Source organism: Neofelis nebulosa, chromosome 7 (genome assembly GCF_028018385.1).
Source record: "Neofelis nebulosa isolate mNeoNeb1 chromosome 7, mNeoNeb1.pri, whole genome shotgun sequence".
NCBI classification, from domain to species: Eukaryota; Metazoa; Chordata; class Mammalia; order Carnivora; family Felidae; genus Neofelis; species Neofelis nebulosa.
The window spans coordinates 29,654,164-29,675,533 of NC_080788.1; the positions used below are offsets into that span (position 1 = coordinate 29,654,164).

General features: G+C 42.0%; 1 protein-coding gene across 2 annotated transcripts in view; it reads left to right on the plus strand.

Annotated features, from left to right (window-relative positions):
* TMEM266 (transmembrane protein 266) overlaps positions 1 to 21,370 on the plus strand; it is a 125,809-nt gene that overhangs the window by 31,187 nt on the left and 73,252 nt on the right. Inside the window, exons 1-2 of one of the 2 annotated variants that reach the window (XM_058736940.1) lie at positions 8,711 to 8,776; positions 20,481 to 20,611. In XM_058736940.1, the coding sequence (XP_058592923.1) occupies positions 20,574 to 20,611 (38 nt within the window). In that variant the 5' untranslated portion in view covers positions 8,711 to 8,776; positions 20,481 to 20,573. Of the gene's footprint in view, positions 1 to 8,710; positions 8,777 to 20,480; positions 20,612 to 21,370 lie in introns of those variants that run through there. The other variant, XM_058736941.1, reaches the window with a different exon arrangement.

Below are 21,370 nucleotides of genomic sequence, written 5' to 3' on the forward strand. Positions count from 1 at the left end.
GGGAGATGGCAGAGAGTCCAGGGAGTCATGTTGAATTGTTCTGAACTCAGTCCATGGATTGAGAGAGAAGGCTGCGGACTCATCTCATGTGGTGTCCAAGGCATGTGGCAGAGGGGGTGAGGCTGCTTTGCAAGCAAGGAGCCAGGACCAGCACCCAGTTCCTTCAAGGGCTCTACCATTTGTTGAACAAATATACGAAGGAAGGTCAAGACATATTAAAAGACTCCATGTGCTTAGCAATGATTACACACTTCCTGGCACACTTCAAAAGTGGCAATGGCAAGTTTTTCTATTTGACTTAAAAATCAGTTATTCTTTTGAAGCCAGTGAGTTGAGCACACATACAGAGCCAAGCATAAGTCCATAGACCTGGATGCCAAACGGAGTTGCTCAGTAAATGCCGGAGGTCAAAGATGGCCCAGTCTGTCTGTCCACTGTGGTGCTTATCTTCCCAAGGGTAAAAAAACAATATGTAATGAAAAGACAAGCCACAAAAGAAAATATCTGGAAGAAATATATTCTCTTCTGGAAGAAAAATATTTGCAAAACAGATACCTGACAAAGGACATGTGCTTAAATTATGCAAAGAACTCTTAAAACTCAATTATAAGAAAACAACCCAATAAAACCCAACTAAAAAGTGGGCAAAATATCTGCACAGTTACCAAACCAAAGAAGATCTACAGATGTCATACAAGCATATGAAAAGATGCTCCACATCCTGTGTCATTAAGAGATACCACAGTGATCGATACATATCGATTAGAATGGAAAAAATCCCAGAACACCGAACGCACCAAACCCTGGTGAGGATGTGGAACAACAGGAACTCTCTCACTCATTTCTAGTGGGACTGCAGCGTGGTATGGTACAGCTACTTTGGAGAACAGTGTGGCAGGTTCACACTAAACATATTCTTACCATTCAGTCCAGCAGTTGCACTCCTCAGTATTGACCCAAAGGAGTTGTCCACACAAAAACCAGCACATGAATCTTTATAGTAGTTTTATTCATAATTACCAAAGGGTCATCTGGGTGGCTCAGTTGGTTGAGCGTCTGACTTCAGCTCAGGTCATGATCTCGCAGTTTGGTTCGTGAGTTTGAGCCCCACATTGGGCTCACTGCTGTCAGCCTGTCAGCACGGAGCCCACTGTGGATCCTCTGTCCCCTTCTCTCTGTCCCTCCCCAACTTACATTCTCCCCAAAACAAATAAATATTAAAAAGAAAGAACATAATTACCCAAAACTGGAAGAAACCAAGATGTCCTTCAATAGATGAATGGATTAACAAACTGTTGTACATCTGGACAATGGAGTTTAATCAGCAATTAAAAGACATGAGCTATCTAGCCATGGAAAAGGCCTGGAGAACCTTTAAATGCATATTAGTAAGTGAAAGAGGCCAATTTGAAAAGGTGACAAGCTGTCTGACTCCACCTATATGACATCCTAGAAAAGGCACAACTAGACACATTAAAAAGATGAGTGTTGTCAGATATTCAGGGGGATGGAGGGACGAATGGAGAGAGGGCATTTAGGGGCAGTAAAACTATTCCATATGATACTGTTATGGTGGACACATGACATAAATCTGTCAAAACTCACAAGATATAAAACACAGTGACCCCCAATGTAAACTGAAGAGTTTATTAAGTATCAGTATTGGTTATCAAGGAGACCTGGGTGGCTCAGTCATTAAGCATCTGACTTCGGCTCAGATCATGATCTCACAGTTCGTGAGTTTGAGTCCTACACTGGTGTTGAGCCCCACTTTGGGTGAACACGAGCCCCAGGTGAGCCCCATCTGTCTGTGTGTCTCTCTCTCTGCCCTTTGTGGATTTTCTCTCTCTCTCTCACTTGTGACCTCAAAAAAAAAAAATCAAAAGATATATATACATATCTGTATATATATACATATACATATATATATTGGTTCATCAGTTGTAACAATGTACCGCACTAACATAACATGTTAAAAATGGTGGAAACTATTGGGAGGTGGGTACATGGGAGTGCTCTGTACTTCCTGCTCAATTTTTCTATAAGCCTAAAACTGTGTCCCCCCCTAAATAAAGCCTATTAATTTTTTTCATGTGTTGCTGAATTCTGAAAGGAAATCAGTTGCTGGATAACAGCTCAGCTCAGTTTCTCCTTAGGCACAAAAATGACCTTGCACATTCACTACTAGATGGCACTTCGCAAGCTGCCTCAGCACAGCGTTGACACGTGGAGAACAGTCCTTGAGTTTGATGGATTATTGAGGAATACCTTTTGAATGTGGGAAGCACACTCATGGGGCCATCCAAGAGCCTTTCATTATTTTTCTGTCTTTAGAAAAGCCACCGACTAAATCTGGTACATAGAAATGTGCCAGAGATTTTTTTTTTTTAATTTGCTGATTAGGAACCCTGACCTTTAAGGAGCCGATAGTCTAGAGTAGAAATTACATGAGCATAAACCACTATAACAGGAAATAAAAAGTAATTCATGCCCTGAGAGAGGTACAATTGAAGTAGGTGGGAGAGAAGAAAAAGATGTCTCCTCTCCACTGTCCTCAAGTGGAGGCAATGACACTGGTTTAGAGAAGGTTGGGTGAGAGAGCCAGGCACGATAGAATAGGGGAATCCATGTTCCAAGCAGAGAAAATTCTATAGGCAGAAAGGTAGATAATTGTGTGTGTGTGTGTGCGTGCGCACACGTGCATGTACACTAGTAATATAGTGTCTGGGTAAGATGGCTGGAGTGAAGTGCATGGAGAAGGATAAGGAAGGGCTTAAAAGGTTGAGACAAGATGGTGGAAGGATCTGAATCACAGGCAAGGAATTGAGACTATATGTTCAGTAAGCAGTGGGGAACCACTGAGGATATTTGAGTCGAGGAATGAGCAAATCACAGCTGTGCTTCAGAAGAGTCATCTGGCAGAAGCATATAAGATGTATATGAAAAGAGAAGCCTGGAGGTAATGACACCTGTCAGGAGACTGCTTTAAGGAAGTAACAAGAACACATACAGTTGGAAGCCATCTCTTCTGCCTCTGAATTTCCACGGTCGCTTTTCTGTACCTCTCTTATGCACTTACTAATTTTTACACTATGTACATTTTTTAAACAGATTTCATTCATTGTAAAGGAAAATTAGACAATATAGAAATATAGGCAGTTAACAGTATTTTTACTGCCCAGAAATAACTACTGTTAACATTATGTGATCTGCCCTTTCAGATGCTTTATATATTCATACATTGGGTTTCTTATATTGGGCATTGTTTTAAAACCTACTTTTTCTAATTTATGGTGGACATAATTTCCTTGTCAATCAATATATCTAGATTTTTGTTGTCATTGGGTTTTGTTTTAACTGTCCCAGTTTTTAAAATTGTGGTAAAATACATAGAACATGAAATTTACCATTACTGACATTTAGTACATTCACATTGTTGTACAACCATTACTGTTTGGTTCTAGAACATTTCATAACCCAAAAGGAAACTCTGTACCCATCAAGTAGTCACTCCCCATTCTTCTGGCCTCCCACCCCTGGCAACAACTGATCTGCTTTCTGCCTCTGGAGATTTATCTGTTCTGGATATTTTATGTAAATGGAATTATACAATATGTGGCCTTTGATGACTGGCTTTCACTTAGTACAGTGTTTTCAAATTTCATTATATCTAGATTTTTTTAATGGAAATATCCTTTTTTTTTTCTTAAAAGATGCTCACAAACAAAAAGCACTGAGATTTGAGAACCCTCCTCAAGAATACCACTTCCCTGCCTCCCTATGTATAACTGCGGTTAGTAATTGGGAATATAGTCATCCAGACCTTTTAGGTGAATGGAAGTTGATGGGGAAGCATTCAGCTTATGACTTTATCCAATATTCTGTTGTCTCCCGTTTTCCATCACCTGATATGAATGTTTGAAGGTGTCTTAACTTTTCTAGTCACTCTCGGGATTTAGGACAGACTCATTTTTCAGGTGTTAAAATACCCCATCTAAATCAAAACTTCAGTCTCTCATCCAGTCAACACAGCCTGACCTGCAGACCAGCTCTTCTGCTGCCCTGACACACCCCAGCCCCTCTGCTCACTCTGCCAGGGAAGAGAGTGTTGCATGCACCATTCCACTGAATACACTAACTTTTTAGGGCTACTCTTAGTTCCTGCTTTGGCACTATGTCCCTGGGTCCCTCTGGCCTAGGAGGCAGCCTTCTTAGGTGGAGTCCTGTCAACATGCCCATAGGAAATCTATAACTATAGAGGGTGGTTCCTTATCTGGGACCATCCTACATCCTTTGAATGGCCTTTCCAGATTCGGGGAAATTCCCAAATTGAGTCCACCGCCCCACCCCCATGCAAGGTAGTAGCCTCCCTTGTAGCCCTGATGCAGCCGTTTGACCTGTCTCTGCCAATGAGATGGAGTTGTGGGGTCTAGGACTTGGAAGGGAAAGGAGAGGATGTCTGGTGCAGTAGCATCAGTGATGCTTTTACTGGAGTAGCATTAGGTCTGGTTGGTGTTCCTGACTATGTAGTTTTTTATGCTTGGCTCTCTGACCCACCCAGGATTCAGTATCCTTTAAAAATCCATGCTCTGCTTAAACTATTGAGTTGAATTTTCACTAAGAACCTTGACTGGTGTCACATCCTTGCTTAGCTGGTGGTTAAGGACAGGCTGCTCCCATCACTGCCCTCTGTCCTCACCTGGCCATCTCCCACTGCCCCAGCCAGCCTGGGAGTCTGGCATGGGTTTCTGTAGCCTTCCCTCCTACATGCTGTTGGGAGTAGCAGTTACTGGACCAGCTTGACCATCTGTTAGTATATTCCAAATAGATGGTCTGGCATCTCTTTTAAAAGGCATCTACGCAACTCTAGGACAACAGGATAGTCCCATTCCACACCCTGTCACATACACATTTTCTATGTATTTTTCATAAGTGGGATCATCATATGTGTTATTTTGTAGCCTACTTTTTAAAAAAAAATTTAATGTTTATTTTAGAGAGAGAGACAGAGTGCAGGCAGCGGAGGGGCAGAGAGAAAGGGTGACAGAATCTAAGCAGGCTCCAGGCTCTGAGCTGTCAGCACAGAACCCAATGCAGGGCTCGAACCCACGAACCACGAGATCATGACCTGAGCCAAAGTCGGCAGCTCAACCAACTGAGCCACCCAGGTGCCCCAATATGTATTTTTCATAAGTGGGATCATTATATATGTTATTTTGTAACCTACTTTTTAATGTTACATTGCAGACAAGTTTCCATGTTAATGAGAATAGTATACTTTCATCCATTTTTTTAAATTAGCCATATTGCTGAATGTATAATTAACAAACAATAAAAAGCACTCATTTTAAATGCACACTGCAACCATCATCTCATCAAAATCAAGATTTAACATATTTCCATTATTCCAGCGACTTCCCTCATATCTCTTTGCAGTGTCTCCCAACCCTCAGCTCTTAGGCGACATTCATCCTTTTCAATAACTGGGTAACAATCCCATAACATACATGTTCCTTATTTATTTAACCAGTCTCCTATTGATAGACATTTATATTGCTTTCAATTTATTACTTTATTTATTCCTGTATCAACAAATATTTTTGGAGCACCTGCTATGTGTTAGGCATGGTGCTGTTATAACAATGGTTCACGTGTGTGTGTGTGTGTGTGTGTGTGTGTGTGTGTGTATTTAATAGCTTAATTCCTTAAAATGCATCCCCTAAAAGTGGAATTGCTGGGTCAAAAAGTGTGCATGTTAAAGTTATTTTTTTTAATGTTTGTTTATTTTTGAGAGAGAGAGTGCACGCGCGCAGGCTGTGGAGGGGCAGAGAGAGAGGGAGACAGAGGATCCAAAGCAGGCTCCCCGCTGACAGCAGTGAGCCTGAACAGTGAGATCATGACCTGAGCCAGATGCTTAACCGACTGAGCCACCCAGGCACCCCCACATTAAAATAATTTTGATAAATATTGTCAAATTACCCTGAGCAAATTTTCAACAAATTACAGTCCTATCAACAATGTGTGTGAATGGCTATTATTCCCATACCATCATCAGCACTAGTTTTTATAAATCTTTCCCAGTCCATTAGGAGAAAGGTGGCTTTAATTTATGTGTCTTTGTTTACTGATAAGGTGGACCATCTTAGTGTCTGTGACTTTTATTTGGTTTGTGGAAATCACAGTCCCAGGAGCCAGTCTCCGTTGTCTGCACCCCTCAGAGTGAGGCTGTGACTGGGCTCTTCCCTGTATCTCTGTCCTCTGAGCTGGAAAGACATCCTGTTCTGTTGGAAGTTGGACAGAGGTCACTCTTTGGTTCCTGACAGTTCCCTACTTCCCACTTGAACAGCCACTTTGGAGAAAGGCCCTCAAGGGTAGCATTGGCCCTAAGCTCTTCCGTGATTGGACCTACCCCTGTGGGTACATGTGAGCAAGTCTACACCACTTAGAAACTGGGTCAGAGGAACAGATTGCAGAGCAGCTAAGGCCATGTTAAGTGTTTCTTTTGCAGCCCACTTCTGCAGCCTGGGGGCAGTGCTGATAGTGAATATTAAAGTTGCCTCCGGTGTGGCAGCCTTGGCTCTCCCAAGAGACCTTCCCTACCCTTCCAGATTAGGAGTCTCAGTGAGATGGCTCCTCAGATTGATTCTCTCTTGGCTGTTATGGTCTCGTTGTCCCCTTCTGTACCTTTACATATGAGTTCCCTCTCTCCCTTCCCTTTGCTTTTTGGCCATTTTAGCCAATTACCAGAAGGCTGGGTTTGTAAGGTGGCTCTAGACTTCCTTCTTCCTCAGATATCCTGATACTCAGTTTATATTTATTTTTTATCGTCTTATGTTTTAAATGTTCAATATTAACAGTAGCACCATATTCACAACCTTCAGTGCTATCGCTGAATTAATATTTCCCCTATATTGAAACCACCAGGGTCTTACAGTTGATGCACAGATTTAATGTGACAGTATGTAAGTTTTTTTTCATTGACAGGCTGTTATTAAATTGACTCTGTACCTTACATTGATGGCTTCTTAGAGACAATGATATGTGGTAGTAACAGTAAAAAATTTTCTCACGTGCAGTCCTACTTTGTCACATACCAGGACCAAACGACATACTGTGACAGTGCCTGAGGTGGGTCAGTTACATGTCATCCCAGTGGCAAAACTGGGCTCTGACTAAGGGATTTTCCCTAGTTTCAAAACCTCTGTCCCACGCAGTCTGAACTGCGTGAAGAGCCCAGGTGGGTGTTTTGACCAGTTGGGGTCTTGGAGTTGTTTTATTGTGTTTTCTGAGCCTGAATGTAAACTTTGGTGAGAATATCTGTAGTTTGTTCTGAGTTGAAGGCAGATAAGAAAGGACTATTGAAGCCAGCAAAATGAGCTCAGGGCCAGGAACTTCTAGAGATGATGGAGGATTTACTAAGTGCACACAAGCTGGGAATGGCAGTAGGTTTACAGAGGGTTGACAGCAGAGTGCGCTGGAATGAACTGAAGCCTGGAGGTGTTTGTGTAATTAACTCTGACTGTGGTTCTTGAAGGAGGGACATAAAAGTAAAGCCAATGGTGGGGGAGGGGGGGCAGTTAGTTAGGCAGGACTCCCAGGAAACTTCAGTTCCTGGCTACCTGGATCAGGATAACTAGAGTGACCCAGGAATCTGCATTTTATTTTATTTTATTTTATTTTTTTTTTAAATTTTTTTTTTTTTCAACGTTTTTTATTTATTTTTGGGACAGAGAGAGACAGAGCATGAACAGGGGAGGGGCAGAGAGAGAGGGAGACACAGAATCGGAAACAGGCTCCAGGCTCCGAGCCATCAGCCCAGAGCCTGACGCGGGGCTCGAACTCACGGACCGCGAGATCGTGACCTGGCTGAAGTCGGACGCTCAACCGACTGCGCCACCCAGGCGCCCCGGAATCTGCATTTTAGACAAGCTCTGTAGGTGGGTCTCAGGTCAGATGCAGCTAGAGCCTCTAGTGGACACCCTTGGCCTTGAGGCCAGAAAGCTGGTGTTCTCTTTTTTCTTCTGCCACTGACTGGATAAATGGTCCAGGGCAAGGCCAGGTCACCACATCCATGTGAAGAACCAGTGCCTTTTCAATTGTGCAGCCCATGCTGCCTTCCTCTTCCTTATTCTTGCCACACCTTCACTCTGTACATGTCCTCTTCAATCATTATCCACATATTGCTGCTTTGGAAACTTTCATCTGGTGAGATTGAAAGCTTGAGAGCAGGGATGGCCTTAGACCATGTTGCATCCCAGTACCCAGCACCAAGCTTTGCCCTTCCTGGGATCTCTATAAATGCCTGTTCTCTGAGGGGTCCTGACCAATATAAAGTCATGTAGTAGACACCTTGACTTGCATTTGCTCCAGTCTCTACCCTTTTAAAATATACAGTGCTGTTTAGAAGGAAGTGCTATCTTTCCAGCATCCCAAGATATGTATGCACCATTGTATCTATATGACACTACTACATCATATAAAGGGATAGCTCCAAATTGGGAGCCTTCCAAAAAGACTTGGGTTCTCCAAAGACAGGTATTGGTGATGGTACCTCTCCCCAAATCCTGACCTAAAACAGAACCCCAGCTTAGTGCCAATGGACACTGCGCCGCTGGTGTTCAGATGAGCCATTGGCCAACATTTTGACCATTGTGATCATGCAAAGACCTATGATCTGTGAAAGGAGACCTGACTTCTCTGCAAGTGAGGACAGGAGAGCACAACACTGAAGGGGACAACTTCAGGAAATTCTGGTGCCACCTTCTGACAGTTTCTGGTAATGTTTTGGGCACTATCCTATATATTGATCTACTCAAGTTATTAAAAAAGAGAGTGACTCTTCCTAAGTTTCTTCTCCTTTGAGAATATATCTAGTTGGTTAGGAGCTATATGTAGTTTAAGCTCACCATAATTTTACTCCTTCTCTTTGCCAGCTTATAAGCCCTGGCAGTAAGCAGGGGATGGGCACTAGGGCACTAGAGGGAACCCAGAAACTGGTTATTTGATTGGTTTGCTTTGGATGGTTAGGGTTTGTGGCACAAGGAAGAAAGTAGGATTCCCAGGGGATTGAGTGTTGCTAAAACAACTCATAGAAATGCTATGACAGGATGGTCCCTAAGTCACCTGAGTATGTTGTGGTATAAAGATATGTATTACTAGTTTTGCTTTCACCCTTGTTTTCTGTTTTTACTCCAGTGATCCATGGAGAAGAGGGTATAATTAAGCAAGTATGTGGACTTATCTGGTTCACAGCCACCCTCAACAGCTTGTGAATGATTTAGACTCTTCCCTCAAAGAATTGCTGTGTAGTATGAAGTATTACAGTCCTTTGGAAAGCAATCTTGTTTTAAGTACGAAAATTTTAAACATATACTCTTCATCCCATTAATGCCACCCCTAAGAATCCATCCCATCCAATTAAAAATAAATACAAATAGGGGCACCTGGGTGGCTCAGTCGGTTAAGTGTCAGACTTCGGCTCAGGCCATGATCTCATGGTTTGTGAGTTCGAGCCCTGTGTCTGGCTCTGTGCTGATAGCTCAGAGCCTGGAGCCTGCTCGGATTCTGTGTCTCCCCCTCTTTCTGCCTCTCCCATGCTCATGCTCTGTCTCTCTCAGTCTCTTAATAATAAACATTAAAAATAAATTAAAAATAAATACAAATTGAAATGTATACAAGGATGTTTATTGTAGCATTTTCCACAATGGCCAAAAAAACCAAAAAAACAAAAACTGCCCATCAATGGCTAAATTGTTAACTAAATTGTGGCACATCTACACCTTGAAATACTATACAACCATTAATTAAACAATGAGAGTTTTCTGCTTGACTTGGGAGAGGGGGTTTCTACCAGATATTGAGTGGGGGGGGGGGGAAGTAGGTAAGTATGAATAATATATATATATATATATATATACATCTTCTAATGTTTATTTTTGAGAGAGAGAGAGAGAGAGAGAGAGAACATGCACACATGTGCACACGCAGGGGTGGGTAAAGAGGAAAACCGAGAACCCAAAGCAGGCTTCATGCTGTCAGTGCAGAACTCAATGTGGGACTTGAACTCCTAGAATCGTGAGATCATGATCTGAGCTGAAGTCAGACTTAATGGATGGAGCCACCTATGTGCCCCTGAATAATATATATTTTTAAATAAAACAACCATTTGTGTAATTATATAAGCACACAGAATAGTAAGGAAAGATACACATAGGTTTAACATGGTTGTGTGTGTGTGCACATAGGTCTGTTGGGGGAGGACAATAGTAAGGCAGGTAATATAGGGGATGCAAGCATCACTAAAAACTTGAATTTTATGACAAGCAATTTATGTAAAGTTATATATGTGCATGTGTGTATATATGTGAATTAAGAAGTTAGAAAAAATGTAAATCTTTATCTATTGACCAGAAAGGATGTCCTTATATGTTGATATGTGCTAAAAGCAAATTGCAAAGTTGGTGGGTTTTTTTGTTAAGCACAAACCCACAAAAATTAGCCTGTATATGTGAATACATGCTTACATTATTCTAAGCAAGGATTTCCATACCTGGGTGCTAACATAGGGACCTCAACTGAGATATGAAAGGTTAATAAGGAGGATGGAGGGAATTTTTGTGTTTTAAAAACATACACTGGGGTGCCTGGGTAGCCTAGTCGGTTGAGCATCCAACTTCGGCTCAGGTCATAATCTCACAGTTCATGAGTTCGAGCCCCACATTGGGCTTGCTGCTGTGAACACAGAGCCCACTTCAGATCCTCTGTCCCCCTCTCTCTCTGCCCCTCCCCTGCTCATCCTCTCTCTCTCTCTCTCTCAAAAATAAAGATTTTAAAAATAAAATAAAAATACACATCTTTGTATTTTATGTGTTGCAGTGGACATTTGTCTATAATGTACCAGTGATCTATTGCCACAGTAATATCACATAATAAACTATACCCGAACTTGGTGGGCTTAAAAAAACCAAGCCTTCCCTTGGCAGATGGCTGAAGGAAGAAGGGAATTATGCCTGCCAGTGTGAGGAATCATAAGTTACTTAATATTTATAAAGAAATTTACAGCTTTCAAAACACTCTTGTAATGTTTCATTATTTCTCACCTTTTTGAATTTTAATTTCTATCTATGCATCTGTCTCCATCACTAGCCCACAAGTTTGAGTGCCGTGACCATGTCTCATTTATCATAATAATGTCAATGTTTATTTTAGTATTGTTCCTAGAACATGGGAGATGCTAATAAAGAACTGCTGATGCTAAAGTTGCTAGTAAATAAAGAATTTTTTTAAAAACTTTATTTAACTCATGGGTCTGGATTAAATAGCTAGGTGGCTAGCTAGGCTGGGGATAGCTAGGTGGGTCTTTTGGTCTTAACTGAGCTCACTCACATATCTGGGGGGCAACTGTCTGTGGCTGGCCTTGAATGAGGCAGTTAGGCATCCTCCAGCAGGTCAGCCCTGGGTGTGTATGTTGTCATGGTGATGGACAAGTGAGAGGGCCAGCCCAATCATGTGAGTGCTTTTCATGTTTATCCATATATTAGGGTACTACAGAGAAACAGAACCAATACTGTGTGTGTGTGTGTGTGTGTGTGTGTGTGTGTGTGTGTGTGTGTATCAATAAAGAGAGTTATTACAAGGAATTGACTCACATGGTTATGGAAGCTGAGAAGTCTAGCCAGGAGAGCCACTAGTATAAGTTTGAGTCTGAGTCAGAGCAGAAGACTGATGTCCCAACGCAAAGACAGTGAGGCAGAGAGAAAGAATTCTTTCTTACTCAACCTTGTATTCCATTCAGGCCTTCCAGCAGATTGGATGAGGCCCACCTATATTGAGGAGGGCAACCTACTTTACTCAGTCTACCAATTCAAATGTCAATCTCATCCAAAAACACCTCCACAGACATACCTAGAAATCATGTTTATCCTTTTATGATAAAATTGATATTATTAACATCAATATTAAGGGGACACATAAAATTAACCATCACAGCTTCCAATATACTTGGACAAAGCAAGTCACATGGCCAAACCCAGAGACAGGGTAAAAGGGCAATGAAAATTTATGGAACTATCTTGGTCCGTTCAGGCTGCTGTAACAGAATACCATAGACTAGATGACTTCAACAAATGTTTATTTCTCACAGTTCTGGAGGCTGGGAAGTCCAAAATCAAGGTGATGGCAGATCTGGTATTTTGTGAGAGCTCTCTTCGTGGTTTGCAGACAGCTGTATTCTCGTATCCTCACATGGCCAAGTGTCTTTTCCTATAACTGTACTAATCCCATTTGTGAGGGCACTACCCCCAAGACGTAATTACCTTCCAAAGATCTATATCTTTTTTTTTTTTAATGTTTATTTATTTTTGAGAGAGAGGAAGAGGGAGACAGAGCATGAGCAGGGGAGGGGCAGAGAGAGAAGGAGACACAGAATCCAAAGCAAGCTCCAGGCTCCGAGCTGTCAGCACACAGCCTGACATGGGGCTTGAACCCACGAGTCATGAGATCATGACCTGAACCAAAGTTGGATGCTCAACCAACTGAGCCACCCAGGCACCCCCAAATACCTATATCTTAATACCATCATTAGGATTAAGATTTCAACATAGGACTCTTGAGGTGGGACAAAAACATTCAGTCTGTAACAAAGGAGATATTGATACAGGGAGGGTAAAGAATGAGGATGACTTTCATATCACACCATTTGCAGTAGAAAAGGTATTGAAGGAAGGGGACTTTCTCCCCTGTTTATCTAAGAATGGTCACTTGCCTGGTGTCATGTAGAATTTAGTGGCAAAATTAATTATATCTGGCTTCTTAATATATTTTAATTAATATCATATAAAGCAAAATATTGCTTTGGAGATTTGCAAAGTGGGGCATATACACTTAAGATTTGCTTGACCCAGGGGGCACCTGGGTGGCTCAGTCGTTTAGGTGTCCCACTTTGGCTCAGGTCATGATCTCATGGTTCATGGGTTCGAGCCCCGCATTGGGCTCTGTGCTGACAGCTCAGAGCCTGGAGCCTGCTTCGGATTCTGTATCTCCCTCTCTCCCTGCCCCTTCCCTGCTCATGTTCTGTCTCTCTCTGTCTCTCAAAAATGAATAAATGTGAAAAAAAATAATAAATTAATTAATGAATAAATAAATAAATAAATAAATAAATAAATAAAGATTTGCTTGACCCAGCAAGGTGGGGAAGGGATAACAGGGCAGCCATTACAGCTCCACCTCATTGTTGGTACTTCCCCAAATCATAGATAATGGAGTTTTCCAGAAGTTTTGCAGAATTCCAGAGGGAAAATGACATCAGGCTGGGGTTGAGGAGTGCCTGCTAGGTGGCATCCTTTTCTGTCCAGGCTAGCTAAGGATGAGAAGGCAGTGGATCTTTTGTCCCAGCAGGGACACGGTATGTTCAATTTAGGGGAGTGTTTGTTAGGAAAAAATATTGAGAAAAATGGAAAGATTATGATAATGGTCTTCTTGATTCTCTTCTCAGAATACTCAAGTAATTTGGGATGATTTGGTCTAGTTTTGCATGATCTTGTTTTATGTTTCCCATACTTGATGAGACTCATAATAATTGATAGGCTGCATCACTGTCTAAGTGAAGAGGAGCAAACAATAGAAAGTTAGAGGTGTCCATAAGACACTGTGCTCCACCTAGAAAAGACAGCCACTGTGGGCTCCCTGCCCACTCATTTGGTAGCTAAGAATGTTACAAAAGACTGGAGATTAGAGTGGGAGAATGCTTGGATACATGATTGATTGTCTTCATTTTAGTTCCTTGTTAATGGAGCAAGGTATTAATAGGTCAAGGCAACAACAAGGATGACCTTGTGTTGTTATACAGAAACCTTTCTCATTCAGCACAAGAAACACAACATTCTCCTTCTGGGGGTGTGGAACATCATGTCCATGAAAGGTGCCAGCACTCAGTGGCTTCTCCCTAGGGACAGATTCTACAGCAAGCTTGATGATGTCAAAACTGAACCTTACACACATGCAATGCTTTCTAAATAAAAGAACCCTGAGATTTTGTGAGAGCACATCCTTCATACTTCCTGCCAGCCATTTACCAATATTTGGTCAGTCTGTTTGGAGACCCAGGAAACTTATCCAGCTGAGCCTCAGAACCATATCAGAAGTGTCCAAACCTGGCCTGGCAGACAATTAGTTATGTATGCAACTGCTCCTTCCCACTGCTTACTTGCTGAGAAATGGAGATTTGTTTATGGAAACGATATACCCAGCCCCAAGGGATGAATTATGACTGAGCTAGGCTATCATATCACCCCTTACTCCTTTGGCCAGCTGCCCATTGTCCCAGACTCCTTTGCAGCCTTGTGACCATGTGACCCACCTCTGCCCAAAGATACATCAGGAGATGTTGGCTACAGGGCTTGGAAAGATCATTCCTGCAGAATAAAATAGGAGAAAGCCTTTGGTTCTTTCTTCTTGTGTGAAGCTGGTGTGCAAGCTGGAGCTACAGTAGCCATTCTACAACCACAGGGCATAAAGTATGAGTAATGCATCACACAGAGGATTGGGGAAAGATGAAAAGAGTTTGAGTCCTTGGTGATATCAGAGAGCCACGGCCTCCAGACTTCTTGCTACTTAAGATAATTAAAAGTCTTGAGACACCTGGGTGGCTCAGTCAGTTGAACGTCTGATTCTTGATTTTAGATCAGGTTGTGATCCCAGGATCATCAAATCGAGCCCCATGCCAGGCTCTGTCCTAATAAGCATGGAGCCTACTTAAGATTCTCTCTCTCTCTCTCTCTCTCTCTCTCTCTCTCTCTCTCTCTCTCTCTCTCTCTCTCTCCCTCTCCCTCCCTCCCCCTCCCTCCCTCTCCCCCTCTCTCCCCCTCTCTCCCCCTCTCCCTCTCTCTCCCCCTCTCCCTCTCTCTCCCCCTCTCCCTCTCCCTCCCTCTCCTCCTTCTCTCCTCTCCCTTTCCCTCTCCCTCCCCCTCTCCCCCCCTCCCCCTCCTCCCCTCTTCCCTCCCCTCCCCCCCCCCCCTCTCGGAAAAAAAAAAAATTTTTTTTTTTTAAGTCTTCACTGCCTAAGTCACTGTTAGTCAGATATTTGTTACTTGCAAATGAAAGTTTTCCCAACTGATATACTCAGTCTCTTTCAGCCTGGACCAGGTAGGTTCTACTGACAGTTCCACCACAGTAGCTTTGCAGCCAGTAAATTCCATCTGCTAAATAGGGATAAAAATGCCATCTTTACCTCAAGTACAGTTTATGATTCAGAAGATCAGCACGTGGTCTGTGCATCAGCAAACCAGTATCCCCTGGGAATTTGTTGAAAATATGAATTCTCAGGCTCCCACCCCAGACATACTAAATTAGAAAGCTTGTGGGTGGGGCCAATAATCTTTTCCAGGTGATTCTGGTGAAATGGAAAGTTTGAGAACGTTGATACAGAGTCAAATGGAGTGGTTGCATGTCAGAAACACGTGAGGAACTTAAGAAAAGATTCTCAAACTCTACCTGCAGAATTATGATTCAGCATTTCTGCAGGGTAGCCTAAGAATCTATACATCTCCAAAGGCCCCCAGGTGATTCTGAGTAAACCAGGCTTGGAAACCTGAATGGGATGCATATTAAAGCAGGTCACCTATGCCATCGGGCAGTTACACAAGTAAGGGATGAGGAATTGACCTGGGTGCCTCTGGGGACAGGTGAGCTGTATTATGGACTTTTTCACCTGTTAAGTGAGGGAACTGACAACTTGATTTTAGAAGCCTTTTTCAGGTTTAAAATTCCTAGGATGCCAGCTTGAATTTTGCAGATCTGGCTGGAACAAGCAAATGATATTGGTAATTACAAAGACGAATGAGCAACAAGTGGAAGAAACTGGGATTTTGCTAAAGTCAAAATAGCAGCCTCACCACCCACCATAGCCAGACCCTGTAAATCCAAAACAGGTTTTCTCTTCTGCTTTTACTAGGTTTATGAGACAGCAGGTTTGCACTTCAGATGTTCATTTATAGAGTGCTAGACTACACCTGCTTCATGCTAGGCTTGTGCTTTGGGGGTTATTTTATTTGGAGAATATTATTTTTAAATAACATCACCTTCAAGGAACTTGCTTTCTAAAATGTGCTGCTTGTTAAGGATCAAAACCACTGACTGAAGCAGCCTACTGTAGTGCCCCCGATTTCGAATCCAAGAGACCACCAAGGAGCCAAAACCGATGCAAACGCACGAGGGTTTATTGCAAGCTCGAGCTTGGGCCCAAGTATACCCCACACAGTGGAGCAGGGACTTGGACCCCTAGGTTAAGAGGCGTAGCAGTTTTATAGGGGCCAGTGGCCAATGAGATTGTAACACACACAGAAAGTTGCATAGTCCTGTCAGTCCACACGCAGGTGGCCAATTGAATTACAATTTACCCTATAGTAACTGTTCGAACTAGCCTATCACTCTGGTCAGAATTGGCGCGCAAGTTTGGCGGGCAAAAAGCGGGGTTTACATTCTTTGGCGGTTAGGGGTTCCGCATTCCTATATGAGCCAGTTTCCAGTAAAGGTGTGCTTAGCGGCTTGACTAGGGTGGGGGAGTGTCTTAAGCAATAAGTAGGTCATGTGGGGGTTATACGTGAGATGGTGGGTGTAGCACAAAATGGAGTTAGTCTTGCTCTGCTTGTCCAGGGGTAGGGGATTTTTGTTAAATTCCTTGGGTCCCACACCTACTCACTGTCCATCCAAATATGATTTACCCTCTCTCCTGCCTCATCTTTATCTTGTACTGGAGATGCCAGTCATTTCTCACCCACTCCCACATCTCCTCAGGAAACTACTGTCCTGCTTACCAGGGAGTCTGCTCTTTCACTCCACCCCTGCTGAGTGAATGGTTAAATCCATGATGCTGTGGAAAACAAAAAAATATCTCATTGATAAGTTTGGAGGATAAACTATACCAATTAATTATTTTGAAAATCAATAAACAGAAGAAGTTAAGCATTTATCCTTTCTTTTCTATGTGAAATGTATGTTAGGGGAATCAAATAGTTGGTGAGGAGGAATTTGTTTTCATAGAAGCTGATAAATGAAGAAGGAATGATACAAATCATAATATACCCCTTTTGCAAATCCTAATGAATTTATGGATCTGGGAAGTGATCATCAATGTCTGTTAATATCACAAAAAAGAGGAACAAGAAGATATTATGTATAGTATCTCCTAGGGCATCTGGCTAGCTCAGTTGGTGGATCATGTGAGTCTTGATCTCAGGGTTGTGAGTTCGAGCCCCACATTAGGTGTATTTTAAAAATAAAATCTTAAAAAAAAAAAAAAAAGAAGAAGACATGTATCTCCTGATGAAAGTCATGACACTTTCATGCCTATGCAGTCTTGCAAAAAAAAAAAAAAAAAAAAAAATTGAACCTGAATCTGATTGAAGTCAATAGATTAACTAAAAACTGCAGGAAAGGTAGAGGACAGGAACATGACATGAAAGAGTTACAGTTACCATAATCCAGACTGGGAAACTTTCTGGAACAGATGACCCAGTTTTTCCAATAAATTGCATGGAAAAAAATGAGATAGAGGGGGAAACCTACAGATTCAATGAGACTTAAGAGATATATTAACCAGTCATAACATGTGGTCCTCATTTGGCTTCTGACTACAGGACAAATGGGGAAATGTGAACTGCCTGGATATTTAACAATATTAAGAAAATATTGCTGGCTTAGGAGCATTGACGATTTTATGGTATATCTTTTAAATGGATTCCTTATCCTTTAAGCTACATACTGAAACGCTTATAGATGAATGAAATGACATCATCATGAGGGGTGAGGAATGGGCAGGAATATAGAGAAAACAAGACTATCCATGAGTTGATGACTGTTGAAGTTAGGTGATAGATAACTGGAAGTCCTTTTTGTAATTCCCTGTAATAATGTATATTTGGAATTTTCCTTCCTAAAAAGTCAAAGAATTTTTAAAAATCATTTTCTTTTCTATTGGCTGATGAGGTTTTAAGGGTGATAGTCGGGTTCGTGGGATAAGGACCCGACAGCCAAGAAAGAATTCTTGAAGACATCTTTGGTGCAAAAAGGTGATTTTATTGAAGCACGTGGACAGGACCCCTGGGCAGGAAGAACTACCCAGGACCTTAAGGAGAGACTGCTTACATAACTAGGAGTTGGGGGAAGTCCAGGAGATTTTCATATGCTAAGGAAGACTCACGGGATCCCTGAGGCCTAGCTATTGTCACGCTAAGGTTGTTTTTCCCTCTAGCAAAGCATTAGCATTAAGACAGTGAAGTTCCTGGGGAAACTTTTTACTCTGCCTGCCTCAAGTATTGCCAATGGGCTGCAAGTTATAAGGAAATTTAATTTTACCTGCCATTTCCTTCTGCCTTTGTTTCCCTCATCATTGGCCATACTATATTACTGCAGTAGTTGGTGTTTTTTTTATTTATAAATGTAGATCTATCCATTTTTACTCATTCACTACCAAGGGCACACACAAAATTTCAAGTTTTGTGTGTTTCAAACTTGTCAGACAACCAGACTGGAAGGTCCATAAGAGCAAAGATATTCCTGTTATGTCCTTCATAGGGTTAATACTTTATGAAACATGTAAAGTGTTCACTTGGAGATACAACTTGTGAAAACCCCATTCTGGAAGGGGGCATTGCTCAGCTGGTCTCCCGTGTGGGTACCTTGATCCTGGCTTCATTGTCAGTTGAGTTGAAGCACTCCACATGACCAGTCTTCCTACCAGGGTGTTTCTTAGCTTCAGGCTTTATAAAGAGAACAAAAAAGATTGAGACCAACTATGTCTCTATTATGGAATAATATGTATATGTATGTGTATAAAGCTTAGTATACAATTAATTCCCAATTCCCAATACTGTAAAGAAGAGTTCTGATTCTAATGTTCAGAACCGTCTTACTAAGGTATAATAAAGTGAAGTGAACCCCTTAACATGGTGTGGTCCTTTTTTTTTTTTTATTTTTTTTTTATTTTTTTATTTTTGAGACAGAGAGAGACAGAGCATGAATAGGGGAGGGGCAGAGAGAGAGGGAGACACAGAATCCGAAACAGGCTCCAGGCTCTGAGCTGTCAGCACAGAGCCCGACGTGGGGCTCGAACTCACGGAGTGTGAGATCATGACCTGAGCCGAAGTCGGACGCTTAACCGACTGAGCCACCCAGGCGCCCCAATGGTGTGGTTCTAAAACATCTGTCTACATGCTCCCTGTGGTTGTCCCTTTCTTTTTTTGCCCCACATCCATCTGATATGGAAACGGTGGCTTCATATATTGAAGCCCTTCTAATTTTAGAAAGTTCCCCATCTCTCTTCCCCATCTCTCTTAGAGTAACTACTCTAAGACTTTCCCAAAATTTCCTCAAGTACTTTTAACTTCAACGGTCACTTCTTAATTACACTGAACTTAAAGGAGCTTCCCCACTTTGCAGATTTACCAACCATCTCCTGATACTTTTCACCCTGGGAGCGTCTTTTCCTTTTACATGATGTAAGGAGACTTTGTCTCTCCCGTTCAAGTGCCTCTAGTTGCTGAGCTTTGGGATTCAGAGAGGGGGTTGCTCTCATGTTGCTGCCTTGCAGGAAAAGCATTTTGCAATAGAAGACAGTCTCCACAAGGATTGGAATACCCTCTGTTGTAACTTGTACACAATCACCCAGAACCCGGATCTGTCTCTTTGTGTACTTTTTGCCGGATCATTACTGTCTCTTAGACTTCCAGGTGGTGCCATAGCACTGGTTTATAGAAAAGTATATTCTGTTTACCTAATCCAAATTTTAAGAGGAAATCTTACACCCAGCCATCCAAATGTTTTGGAATGTGCTCAGATTCAACAGACTGTGTAATCTAAATTTATAAAATAATACTTGTGATAATACAAGCCAACACTACATGCCAGGCACTATTCTAAGTGTTTCACAAGCATTAACTCATTTAGTTAGTCCTGTTTTCATTGTTATTTTATAGGTGGAGAAACTGGGAACAAAGGGATTAAGGAATTTACCCAGGGTGACAAGGATTATAAATGGGAGCCGGGCTCTGACCCGAGGCAGTCTGGCTCCAGGGTATGCTGCCTCTCTCCTTGTAGGAAGACACTTCAGATTTTTGAGATTCCCAAAGCTGGAGTAGAACATTACCCTGGTTTGCTTAGGCATGGCTATTTGGTGGAAAGAGCTATAGATGAAAAGTCAGAAAAACTGGGTCCAATCTAGCTCTTCCATCATCTGTGTGTGACACAGAAAAGTCATTTTGTCATTCTTGACTTATTTATTCATCTCTGAAAAAAAATTCTGCCTATTCTACCATAGGGTAATTGTAAGAATCTTTTCAACATGTACTGTGTTCAAACATAACTTTGAAGAAAAGTGCTGTATGGAACAAAGTTCTAAGGACTTCCATTTTTAGATGAGCTTAGGAGAACTTTGGTTTGACATCTGAGTGTGATAAATTCCTACCATTCAATTATTTGTTTTCAAGGTACCATTTTGTATGTCTTGTAAGAACTCACGCTTAGAAATGCTGACAGCAAGCTTCAAGACAGCTGAGCCACAGTAGACACCAAGAAAACCCATGGCTCTGGTTGCATCTTTCAACATGACCAATCCACAGTAAGTAACACCGGGATCTCCTCTCTGTGGATGCTGAGTTGGTAATTCAGAATCATGGGTGCAACCAACAGTTTCTTCCTCAGCCCTATGTAGATGGAGGTGTTCCAGGTGACTTTGTCCTTGAACCTCACATTTAAGCTTTTTCTCTGAGTTGCCCCACTAATGTCATCTCAGTTTTTGGTTTGAAAAAGCAAAGGATGGGGCACCTGGGTGGCTTGGTCGGTTAAGAGTATGACTCTTGGTTTGGGCTTGTGGTCATAAGATCGATCCCTGCATCGGGCTCTACACTGAGCGGGAAGCCTGCTTAAGATTCTCTCTTTCTCCCTCTACTCCTGCCCCTCTTTCTCTTAAAAAAAAAAAAAAAAAAAAAAAAAAAAGCAGAGGAATTCTGCAGTCCAAAACTGTTGCTATGAATTTTCCATAAGACAGGATCTTCTGATTCAGACAACCACTAAACACACTTCCTCTAGTAGGAGGCCTCAGAAAATGAGGAAAACTTCAAAAGCAAACCTCAAGACAAGATTAGGAAGTACTTAAGGTGAATTAACAAAATGAGAATTGGCAAGGAAATTTCGAAATCGTGAGAGGGTTTCTAAAAGCAGGCTTTATGAAACCAAGGGCAGAACTTGTAAGGGAGAAGTGCTTTCAGTTCCCAAAATCTAAGACGCCACATTGACCACCACCTAGTCTTACCAAATGCCAGCAAAGTGGTCACTCATTTGTGTCCTGCAACACGTTGGCAAAAATACCAAGATGAGA